Source organism: Xenopus tropicalis, chromosome 6 (assembly GCF_000004195.4).
Source record: "Xenopus tropicalis strain Nigerian chromosome 6, UCB_Xtro_10.0, whole genome shotgun sequence".
In the NCBI taxonomy this organism is placed as follows: domain Eukaryota; kingdom Metazoa; phylum Chordata; class Amphibia; order Anura; family Pipidae; genus Xenopus; species Xenopus tropicalis.
In genome coordinates this window covers 134199037-134211060 of record NC_030682.2, presented here as the reverse complement: position 1 = coordinate 134211060, position 12024 = coordinate 134199037, and the positions used below count along the sequence as shown (strand labels likewise).

The window sequence follows — 12024 nt, the reverse complement described above, 5'->3', positions numbered from 1 at the left end:
CCAAAATGAATATGTAACCAACAAATAGTTTATATCATGTTAAGTGGTCTATTAAATAATCTCGCCAAACTGAAATATATATATCAGTAAATATTGCCCTTTTACATTATTTTCCTTGAGCTGCCATTTAGTGATGGGCTGGGTGCTCCCTCAGAGATAATCTTCTTATCATTTACAGTAGGGGGTACATTATCCCTTATAATACATGAGTGATACTCAGAGTTCCCTGTATAACTCAGCCTGCAGCCTTGTGCCTTTATATGGTCACAGAACCCCTCAGTGACTGCTAATATCCTTATCATTTACAGTAGGGGGTACATTATCCCTTATAATACATGAGCGATACTCAGAGTTCCCTGTATAACTCAGCCTGCAGCCTTGTGCCTTTATATGGGCACAGAACCCCTCAGTGACTGCTAATATCCTTACCATTTACAGTAGGGGGTACATTATCCCTTATAATACATGAGTGATACTCAGAGTTCCCTGTATAACTCAGCCTGCAGCCTTGTGCCTTTATATGGGCACAGAACCCCTCAGTGACTGCTAATATCCTTATCATTTACAGTAGGGGGTACATTATCCCTTATAATACATGAGTGATACTCAGAGTTCCCTGTATAACTCAGCCTGCAGCCTTGTGCCTTTATATGGGCACAGAACCCCTCAGTGACTCCTAATATCCTTACCACTTACAGTAGGGGGTACATTATCCCTTATAATACATGAGTGATACTCAGAGTTCCCTGTATTACTCAGCCTGCAGCCTTGTGCCTTTATTTGGTCTTTGTACCCCTCAGTGGCTTCTAATATCCTATTTTGTATTAGGGGGTACATTATCCCATATCTATAATACAGTTTTCCTTGCTTTGACATAACATATCTATACCTGTCAGAGGCCTGATGCTTCGTTGTCCTGCTGATATCTTAATATTGGCATTATCATCTGTCAGGATATCGCTGCAGTTGAAGCTTGGACTGCTCCCCACAAGTAATGATTTCTGCAAACAGATACCACATTGGGAAACGTAAGTAAAAAATAACAGTTTTTAGAACTATCTATAGCACGTAACCTTCCTAGTGATACCAGAGCTAATCATTTGTAGCTGGTCTGTCTGTTTTATTTTGCTGACATAGCCACACTCTGCTTATTTCATTTTTTCCACAAGGGAAGAAAAATCCTTTTCCCATCATTTATTATTATTTGTGGGAAAAAAGTGAAAAACAATCCAAAAAAAGCAAAATCACATACAATTGAATTGATTTACTATGGGTGTAAAATATCTTTTTTATTCTTTATAGCTTTTTAATTATTTTTTTTCCTCTTATGCCTTGCACTTAACACCCACCATAGGTTCCATTTTCGAGTGCAAAGTCCTGAGTGTGGAGACATGGCAGTTCATGGTTATTTTTCTACTTTGTGTCCAACACTTCATAAATGAGTCCTATTGTGTATTTTGTATATCTTTGCAAGTATTTTTGCGAGTATGAGACCCTACGGATCCCAACCAATGCCCATTTACTATGCGCCTCTGATCTGCTCTTTTTACCAACAATAGAAGTTTGGCCATACCATGTGTGTCCTTTGCACATTCTCTGTTTGTTTGCCCATGGGTCAATCAGCCTTAGAGCACAACAGATTGACACATGTATGGCCGGCTTTAGGCTGGAGTTGGCCAGTACTACAGACAGCCCTGCTGACATTATGCCATAATGTTCATTACACAATATACATCATAAAGGAGGGCATTTTGGTTCCCTGTTGCTCCAGAGACAAAGCCAATAAATTTTTGCATTGAGTTTAAAATACAGTTTGTTTCTTACCGAGATGTCCACAGTTTTGTTAGATAACTCATGAGAGACTGATGGTGGTTCGTACACAATAGTAAATATTCCTATGCCATTCTCAACTAACACAGATTCCGAAATCTTCAGACTCATTGGTGTCTGCAAAGGCAAAATATTATATTAAGACCAGCTTCATATGTTATGGGGGAGCTACACATTCTGGTAGCAGGTTAGAGTTGTTTTTAGAGGGTTTTTACACCAATGGCTGGTGATCTGGAAATGTGGCAGGTACTACAAAGGGATCCCTGGAAGTATAACCTCCTCATGGCATAATAACTCTAGGACTCCCTTGAACCCATAATACCCAATACATTAAAACATGCTCAACCAGTCCATTGACACCTGATGCAAGTAGGGTTGCCACCCAGCTGGTATTTTGCCGGCCTAGCCAGTAAAACACTTGCCAAGGCCAAGTCAGGTTTACTGCCAATGTAGCTGCCGGTAAATCTGTAATATCCTGAAGTTCAGCCCTTGGCCGGCTCCCTTAACCCTCAATACGCCCAGAACCTGCCCCAAACTTACCTTTCCTTTTCCATCTTCTCCTTCCCCGATCCTCCTTGCAATGTCCGTAACGTCATATCCCCGCCCCTTTTGTCCCTTCTATATCACAGCCCGCCCCTTTTGTTTCGGGCCCCCCCACACACTGGCCAGTAAATTTATATTAAAAAGGTATGAAACCTAGGTGCAAGGATTATAAATAGGTGCAAGGACCTTTAATTATGTGCCATTTTGCACTTATGCTTGTAAATGAGACTTATTACCTGGAAGTAAAAGCCATAGTCCCAACATCTCCACACTGTAAATCTTCTGATTAGGGAACACCCAGGAAGCCCATCTTTATTCATATAAACTCCATGTAATCCTCCATGTGCTTCATTGTTCAGCCACTGTACTCTGGTGTCATTCCCATCTGCAGAAACACAGCGTATCTTTAGCACCCATATTATTTTTCTTGTTTCTTTGCAATCTTTATTAAATCCCAGTGTTCATACTAAAGTAAGAAGCTAAGCAGGGAGGTTAAAAGACATAGAACATAAAGCTGTAAAGTATTGACTTTTTTTCACAGCAACATTACCATTACAGCAATAAATGCTCTGATTTTGCTGCTTTAACCCACAGTTGACATTAGGAGTGGGGCAGCCAGAACGCATTCATGGAGGTGATCCCTAATGATTGGTTGGGTGTCAAGTTCAAAGCAACTAAGGGGCCTATTTACAAAGCAATAAGCAAAAAAGAGGCAGCCAATTTTACAATATAATGCATTGATGACTTGTAGTGATGTCATTTTTCGCCAGGCATGGATTTGCTGCGAAAATGTCACCATTGCTTTTGCAAATTTTTTCACAAAACTGCAGGAAAAATTTGCCACAACAAAAATTTGCCAAGTGAGGAGAAATTCGTGGTCGTGTCAAAAAAGCTGCAGTTGCGTCAAAAAAGTTGTGCGGTAGTCACATTTTGAGTTAAAACACTAATGAGTTAAAAAGGAAATGTGTCCAGTGGCCTGAGCCCATACCTGTGCAGGGTTCCCCATTAATGCGGTATCCAACTCTTTCAAATCCAGCAACCACATTGTTCTGTAACACTATGTCAGTTCCTCCATTGATCTAGAAATGAATAAACACAGAATCATTAGGTTTTTACTTAAAGGGAAGGAGCCAGCGCTACACATTAGAACTGCTTTCAGCTAACCTATTGTTTCTCCTACTCCCATGTAACTGGAGGAGTCCCAAGCCGGACTTGGATTTCTTACTATTGAGTGCTATTCTGATACCTACTGGGAGCTGCTATCTTGCTCCCTTCCCATTGTTCTGCTGATCGGCTGCTGGGGGTGAGGGGGGATATCACTCCAACTTGCAGCGCAGCAGTAAAGTGTGACTGACGTTTATCAGAGCACCCTGGGAAATGAAGAATAAGGGTAGCCCCATGTGAAATTTCAAAATTAAATATAAAATAATCTGTTTGTGTTTTTGAAAAACAGATTACAATGCAGGATTCTGCTGGAGAAGCTCTATTAACTGATGGGTTTAGAAAAAAAACATGTTTTCCCGTGACAGTATTCCTTTAAATTGTCTTTCTATTACAACTTAAGTTTCTAAGGATGTAGGACAAGGATGTCTTTTAACTGCAACTCAAGGCATCCTCTGACTTCCAAAGGTGCTGACAGGTTCATTCCAATACAAAAATAAGTTTGACAAACTAAGCAGAGAAGACAATAGTTTAATGTAGGAATACAATTATAATTTCTCTGATAATAAACATTTTTGACAGATTAAAATATACCAACCTGTATGGCAGCGTGCCATAAAATATTGGTTACTTCAAATCTTCCCTGGTAGGTTCCTGGCCAGACAGTGACTGATACAAGATTTCCCCGCACAGTTACACGTTCTCCTGATACTATGATTCCTAAAGTTATGAAATATATTTATCAGTAGATGCCAGTGTGAAACAGTCCTTCATATGGCTGTGGTTAAGCAGGAATGTGCGCCATTTTGTTTTCTCTTTCACTTTTACAAGGTGAATACGTCCCTACAGGCTGCCCAAACAGATGTTACATCAACTCCTACTTATTGTATGGCACTTGGCTCCAGTGATGCCCATATGTTAACTTTGCTAATGTCCCCCTTTTTTTAACAAGTATGTTATTTTCAAGATGCAACCTCTTGAAACATCCAGCAATTACCTTCTCCCACTGTAAAGTAAATAACGTTGTCCTCAATATCCAATCCGTTGGTGGAAAAAACACCAATTGCTGGCGAGAAGCCCTGATGGAAGGAGCAGCCTTGGACATAGGAGGTGTTCCTCGATACCTACAAAATATATTACATTACAGTGCATACACTAATAGTTTGTTTTTATCATTACAGAAACAATGTTATCTGTTTAACTCCCATAGAAAGTAAATAATTCTGATTATCAATTTTTTCATAAATATTATCTAGTCAAAATGTTTTTTGTTTTTTTTTTAGAAATGTGATGAAGAGATATTTTTATATTTGTTTTCTAAAATACATAACCAACTAAGAACAAATAGATTTTCATAATTTACCAACAGAATTCAGCGTCTAAAGGCCAATATATTATCATGTAGCTCTGCAGTTTGGAATTTCAGCAACTATCTGGATGCTAGGGTCCAAATTACCCTAGCAACCAGACAGTGGTTTGAAAGAGAGGCAGGAATATGAATAGAGAAGGGCCTAAATAGGAAGATAAGTAATAAAATGTAACATTAACAATACATTTGTAGCCTCACAGAGCAATCATTTTTGGCTACTGGAGTCAGTGACCCCCATTTGAAAGCTGGAAAGAGTCAGGAGAGAAAGGCAAATAATTCAAAACCTTTAAAAAAGTCATAAATGAAGACCAATTGAAAAGTTGCTAAGAATAGGCCACACTGTAACATACTTAGTTAACCTGAGGGTGAGCCACCTCTTTAAGAAAGATCAGTTGTCGGACTTGTCAGATTGACTACACTCAAACAGACATTGTCTAACCAACTGATACTTTCAATATCTCCCTTTCAGCATTCTCCCTTCATGGAGAGTCACACTTTGACATTTAGGTCATATTCATTGGTGTCTGTTCCTTTTGCATGGACTTTGTATTAGAGTTAAATGGCCTTCAGAATAACCGCCACTGACACAAAGCCTGCATGAAGAGAGACAGACTGCTGAGAGGGGGGTAGTGAAGAGAACTCAGAGCTAAAACATATGAATCGTGGAATTGCTGAAAAATGTAGAAGAAAAGACGAGTAACCATTTACACCTTCACAGCAGTGGTCTCCCCTTTAATCCAATAATCAGTGTAATATGTGTATCTGTACAGTATAAGAACACCTGTGTGTTTCATTGAAGAAAGAAGCAACCATTGTTTAAAATACTCGAAACATTACCTCTCCAAGATACAGGAAAGCCAATGAGTATCGGGGGTCTGATGGGTCGGTGTAGCCCAGCTGTCCACTGTGGTAAAATTCAACATTTTCAATTCTTGCGCTTCCTGTACAAAACAAACAAATCACTTTTCAGTACCATGTTCCGTTACTGAGGCACAACGTACCGCAGTGTATTATCATATACTATCCTCAAATAAGAAAAGTCAAGAAAAACACAGCAAGTCCACTTGATTTGACTTATTGCTACAGATATACTGTAACCTGGATGAATTAAAAATATTGGTAGATTGGTAGAATTCACTGTACCTGTATACTGAACGTTATTCATCGAGAATGTGCTAACCAGCACCCGCGCACCAAACGATTCTTGGTACCAGCCTGGGTAATCTTGCCCAATGATCTTTATGTTTCTGGTCAATAAAGCAACATCGGCTGCCAGTGTGTAATTCCAGCTTGTGTTGGCCACAGAATAGCTCTCAGCTACAAAGGAAACACGTGTATGGGACGGTTACTGGGAACGTTTGCCCAACCAATGAAAACACTTCACTAATAACAGCTATATATGATTTATAAGAGATACACAGAATCCCATCCTATCAGGTGACTAGGGGTGCCCAGGTAGCACGCTCACTTACCAATGTGGGTGTAGTTGAGAGAAGCATTCAGAGTGATAGTTCTCATGTCAGGAGACACAGTGACGATTTGTCTGGTTTCCGTCTGCCACGTATCATAACTGGTGGTAGTGATTAAAATTTCTTCTCCAGCCTATGAAAGTATTAGAAAAGTAGAGATATCCACCTAAGTAGCAATTTCTTATGCCAGACCCAAGGTAGAAGGCATTATAGGGGGAGGAAAATGTACATTTAGGGGCTCATTTACTAACCATCGATTTTTAATTTTAAACTCAATTCAAATTTTTTAAGAAGCTGCAGAGAAAAAAAACTCTGCAACTTTTCCGAAATTTTCTATGCGTTTAAACAGCAATTTGTCGGGTTAAACTTGCCGAGTTCATGTAGAAGTCAATGGCAGAGGTCCCTTTCCTTGAAGTTCTTTCTGTTGCCTTGAAACCTAAGAGATGTAGCTGGGTTTTGTCCGAAAATCCTGACTTTTTCGAATTGTCACAGCAACAATTTGATAAATTCGGGATTTTCGCAGAGACAGTATAAAAAAATGATTTTTTTACAACTTTTCTAGTACTGACTTTTCCTTGTGTTTTAGTAGGGGCCCATTTACTAAACAATTTTGAGATAATTTCGTATTTTTTCTAACTTATAGAACATTTCGGAATGTATACGAAAAGTTTGTGCAAGTTTTTTGTAGTTTTCGTTAAATTTCCACAAAAAAAATGAAGATTATAGTGTTACCTGCCAGTCTACGGCATCCACTAAAGTAATAGTCTGGGATCCTTCAGCTGCTGTTGTTGCCAACTTAGTTCTGTAAACAGAGCGGGGCATTCCATGCAGGTCCAGTTGGCCAAACACACCTGGAATAATGGGGACAATGTATTTGTCTGATTTAACATCCTATATTAGTCAATTTATCCAATTTTGTTTATTTCATTCTGAAACTTACGTGGGAATTGTCATACTTATAAACATGAATCCAGAGTGTAGCAGATGTTTGAGTCATTCCACATCACAGTTGGTTATTACACATCAATGACTCGGTAATAAGTAGAGGTCACTTGCAAACAGGAAGGCAGTGTGCAAAGTGCACAAAACAGGTGCAGTCTGCTATTTTTGTTTCTCAGCGCTGTTACATGAATACAGAGCTGCCTGCATTCATCAGCACTGTATGCATGAGGGAAGGAAGGTGAGGGGGCACATAGGTATTCCCCATCCCCTAACATGTGGATAATTCATATGCACAAGTGAGAGAACAGCAACGGATGCAGGGCACAATGCACAGGGTTGTTCTGTGTTCCGCACCTCGTGCTAGATTTTTCTACTTGGCACTAGGTGCAAAGTCAGCCAGACCCAGGGCAGAAATGTAAGCACACTTAGGGAAGCACTCTTGTACATTACAAATCTCGTGAATTGTCGCGACTTTTTCATAGCCATTATGACTTTCGTGAATTGTTGCAACTTTTTCATAGCCATTACGACTTTCACGAATTGTCTCGACTTTTTCGTATTGAGCGCTCGAAAAAGTCGCAAAATACCGATCATTACGAAAAAAAAACGCATTCGGACGCTTTTCGGACGTTCGTGGATTAGTAAATGTGCCCCCTAGTCTGTTGTGTTGAGGGCCTGAGATATAAATTCCTGAAGGCTTAGACAATGATAAACATCTATTGCTTCCTGAACAGATCAAATGGCTGGGAATCATAGCTCAGGAAACCTGAAGGACTCCCAGTTTTATTGTCGATAAATCTGCCTCTAGTTGTAAAACAAATTTCTTAAGCATCCAATACATTTTAAAGCATTTTTGGACAGTTTATCTGTAAAAAAAGAGAGAAATACCATAGCACTTACCAAGAACCTTGGAGCCCTGGTTGGGACCATTAGGCAGGGGCATCTCTGGTGTTGAATGGTTTCCTTTTAGAATAATGTGTAACTCCCCTTGGAATGGATTGTTCTCCTTTCCTGCTATCAACCTTCCACCCTACATGAAACAGAACAGAAACAGAACTATGTCATCACATTCAAAGCAATTAATAAAATAAGGTAGCTGTGATTGGACCTTTTTTGTAAGGCTTTTATTTGGGGGTAGAACTGTATCATACACCTGTGCTACCCAAACAATATAAGCTAACACCAAAAAAATGGCTTATAAATATTATTACTCTGGTTTTGCTCACATGCAATTAGTAATGATCCTTCTTTTAACAAAAATTAAAACCTACATTAGAACATTACTGAAAATGCTGTACTTTATACAGAGGTTCAGCAGGCCAATAATAGGTCCAAGGCACTTTCCCATCTTGGATAGTTAGATCATCTTTTGAGAGTCAAACTTAAGCAGAAAGCTCCACAGAACAGGGGCCTCCTCTCTTCTGTCTCCAAAAGCTTAGCATTTGTAATGTAATTGTATTTTTGTATTTATATATAATCTATTATTGAATTGACCCCTGTTCTTTAATATTATTAATTAACAACACATAGGGGCTGATTTACTAAGACACGAATTCCGACCGAATTGGAAAAATTCAGATTGGAAAACGAACGTTTTGAGACTTTTTCGTATTTTTTGCGATTTTTTTCGGCGCCTTTACGACTTTTCGGAAATTATCGCGACTTTTTCGTTACCAATACGATTTGCGCGAAAAAACGCGAGTTTTTCGTAGCCATTCCGAAAGTTACGATTTTTTCGTAGCGTTAAAACTTGCGCGAAAAGTTGCGCTTTTTTCGTAGCGTTAAAACTTAAAAGGGGCGACGTTTTGCGCAAGTTTTAACACTACGAAAAAATTGCAACTTTTTGCGCAAGTTTTAACGCTACAAAAAAATCGCAACTTTCGGAATGGCTACGAAAAACTCGCGTTTTTCCGCAAAAATCGTATTGGTAACGAAAAAGTCGCGACAATTTTCCGAAAAAATCGCAAAATACCGATCATTACGAAAAAAACGCAATCGGACGCATTCAGCCCGTTCGTGAGTAAGTAAATGGGCCCCTTAGTAACCTTTCTTGTAAGGTGGATATGTGAATTTGTGGATATGTTATTTGTATTAGAAGGCAGTTTTGGATACACAGGTACCATAGAGACATAAAAGATTGATATATAAATATTTACACCCACAATCAGTACGAAATCACTCCAGGTTTGGTTTGATAACCTTTGCTTGGGGAGAGAGAAATTCAATGTGATGCCATTATACCTGAATTATAGTAGAAGATGAAACCTCCACTTGCCCAGTAATGGAGTAGAGATACATTATCACAGTGTTATAAACAATTTCTTTGTGTTCCTCACCTGTATAGATATGTACGTAGCACTGAGAACAGTTGTCCTGTAGACACTGCTGCTTCTTGTTGTTGAGTTGTTTGTGAGGTTTCGTATCTCTAAAATGCCATAAATAACCAGCTTTTCTAGAGGTGGGATGTCTACATCAGCTATGACCCATTTGTCTGAAATATTCATCAGAGAAAAGAAGAATACAGACATTACATAAAGCACTTATTAGTTATTAATATGGAACACTTGTATGAATAAAAAAAACTTAAATACCTCAAAAAAAACTTGAAACTTGCAAACTTTTAGATGCTGGAGCTTTACATTTGAGGTTTTGGGCTTTTTGTACCTAATAAGTATTGCCCATTCGAGTTTTTGAACCATAATTGGAATAATGGGAGTCAAAAGTCAAATCGTAGAAAAAAATCTGAATTTGAACATTGCTAAATCACCCCCCTGTGTGTATAGTGACACTTTGACTGTATATGTATGGGCAAATCAGTAAAAAAAAATACATTGTTAGCAGGTTCTAAATCTACCACTGTACCTGCAGGGATGATCACATTGGATCCTTCTTTTGGAACCGTTTTGTTGTTCTCTACAGATGATTCCCAGAAGGAACGGTTGGACCAATAACTGGGAAGCAATAGAAATAGACATTGGATTGTTGTCTTACAATGCAGTGGATTGTTGTCTTAAATTCCAGTGTAATTTGTCATTCATCTAGGCAAGGATGGGAGGTGAAAGGTGCACAGAGAAAACATGAAGGGTATATTTGTACACTGCCCTTGGGGGGGCGGGATCACCTTTCTCCATTTTATTATGAGCAAACTATATAAGTTAAAATCAGACAAAAGCACTGGCCTCTGGCTTATATGAAAGTTGGGTTGGGCTACGGTGGCAAGCTCAGTAAGTATTGGGGGACTGTTGCTAGCAACTATTGTATGTGACATTGCCCTAAGACCCCACCCCCTATATGTAATAAAGGGCACAAAGTTTGGCCATGTGCAGTAACCCATAGCATCCAATAATTCAAGATTCCGAACACAAGTGTGTTATCTTTCCATCTACTCTACATAAAGTCATTCTTGTTGTTGTTGTGTGTTAAATGCCACTAAGCCCATTGACTTATTGAAGGTCTACATATCAGTCATCATGAGGGGGGGTTTCCTTCTGCTGATACCTACTCATAGACCGATGGCACAATGGTGGAGGCTGGAGGAGGAGGGATACAGTTTTTGAAAAAGCAGTTGTTGACTTTAAGATTGACATTAACATTTGTCATATCAGGATCCAGTGTCCCAGCAATGGCCCGTTTTTGTAACTTGTGTTTTCCAGATACTGCAACAATATAAAAACATTGAAAGGTCTCATTTTCTCTCTCAACTAGAAAGGTTAGATTTTACATGATGAGCAATACATTAAAAGCATTACTTTCTTATACTCTGTTCCCTATGAAGAGAAAACATTTATTTAAACTATTATTTTCCTTATGAATGTCGTCCCAACTTAATTGGATCAGAAGCAATTACAAACTGATATTTTACTATTTGTGTAAAAAGTTAATAAGGTCTATAGGAGATGGCCTGTAATTTGGAACTTTCTGGGTAATGGGTTTCCATATAATGGATCCCATACCTGTACTATAATTCATTTTTATCCTTTGCCAGCCATCACCAAACTGAAGAAGCTGGAAGATATAGTAAATCTAAATTGAGAGCATTGAACATTTAACAACCTGATCTTTCTAAAAATGTATCATATACTAAGGGGCACATTTACTAATCCACGAACGTCCAAAAAGCGTCCGAATGCGTTTTTTTCATAATGATCGGTATTTTGCGACTTTTTCGAGCGCTCAATACGAAAAAGTTTCGACAATTTGCGAAAGTCGTAATGGCTATGAAAAAGTTGCGACAATTCACGAAAGTCATAGTGGCTATGAAAAAGTCGCGACAATTCACGAAATTTGTAATGGCTATGAAAAAGTCGTGACAATTCGCGCAAGGCTACGAAAAAGTCGCGACAATTCGCGCAAGGCTACGAAAAAGTCGCAAAAAATACGAAAAAGTCGCAAAATGTTCGTTTTTCAATCCAAATTTTTCCCATTCGGATTCGTGGATTAGTAAATCAGCCCCTAAGTCTTTATATTATTGTGTCATCAAATTGCATCACGTACCGAGATAATACAATGTAGTCGTGTTGTCATTAAAGTACCAGTCTCCGTTGTTGTTGGTATCATAAGTCACTTGCTGCTGAGATCCATTTCTTGTGTCAACTATTGTAAACATGTCTGGCCTTTGAGTAAGGTTGTGGGATACTATGACAAAGTCGGAATTCTATACAGTGAAAAAAGTAAAAAAAACAAATTCATAAGTATTTTCATTGATAGAAG

General features: G+C 38.7%; 1 protein-coding gene across 2 annotated transcripts in view; it reads right to left on the bottom strand.

Moving 5' to 3' along the window:
- Positions 1-12024, bottom strand: part of pkhd1l1.1 (PKHD1 like 1, gene 1) — an 87365-nt gene that overhangs the window by 11929 nt on the left and 63412 nt on the right. For both annotated transcript variants that reach the window (XM_031904117.1, XM_031904118.1), the window contains exons 53-67: positions 11809-11968; positions 10817-10970; positions 10177-10265; positions 9651-9805; positions 8215-8344; positions 7105-7223; positions 6376-6505; positions 6047-6220; positions 5741-5844; positions 4532-4658; positions 4133-4254; positions 3362-3452; positions 2610-2758; positions 1825-1947; positions 890-1001 (exon numbers count right to left, since the gene is read on the bottom strand). In XM_031904117.1, coding sequence (XP_031759977.1) covers positions 890-1001; positions 1825-1947; positions 2610-2758; positions 3362-3452; positions 4133-4254; positions 4532-4658; positions 5741-5844; positions 6047-6220; positions 6376-6505; positions 7105-7223; positions 8215-8344; positions 9651-9805; positions 10177-10265; positions 10817-10970; positions 11809-11968 — 1939 coding nt within the window. The remainder of the gene's footprint in view (positions 1-889; positions 1002-1824; positions 1948-2609; positions 2759-3361; positions 3453-4132; positions 4255-4531; positions 4659-5740; positions 5845-6046; positions 6221-6375; positions 6506-7104; positions 7224-8214; positions 8345-9650; positions 9806-10176; positions 10266-10816; positions 10971-11808; positions 11969-12024) is intronic.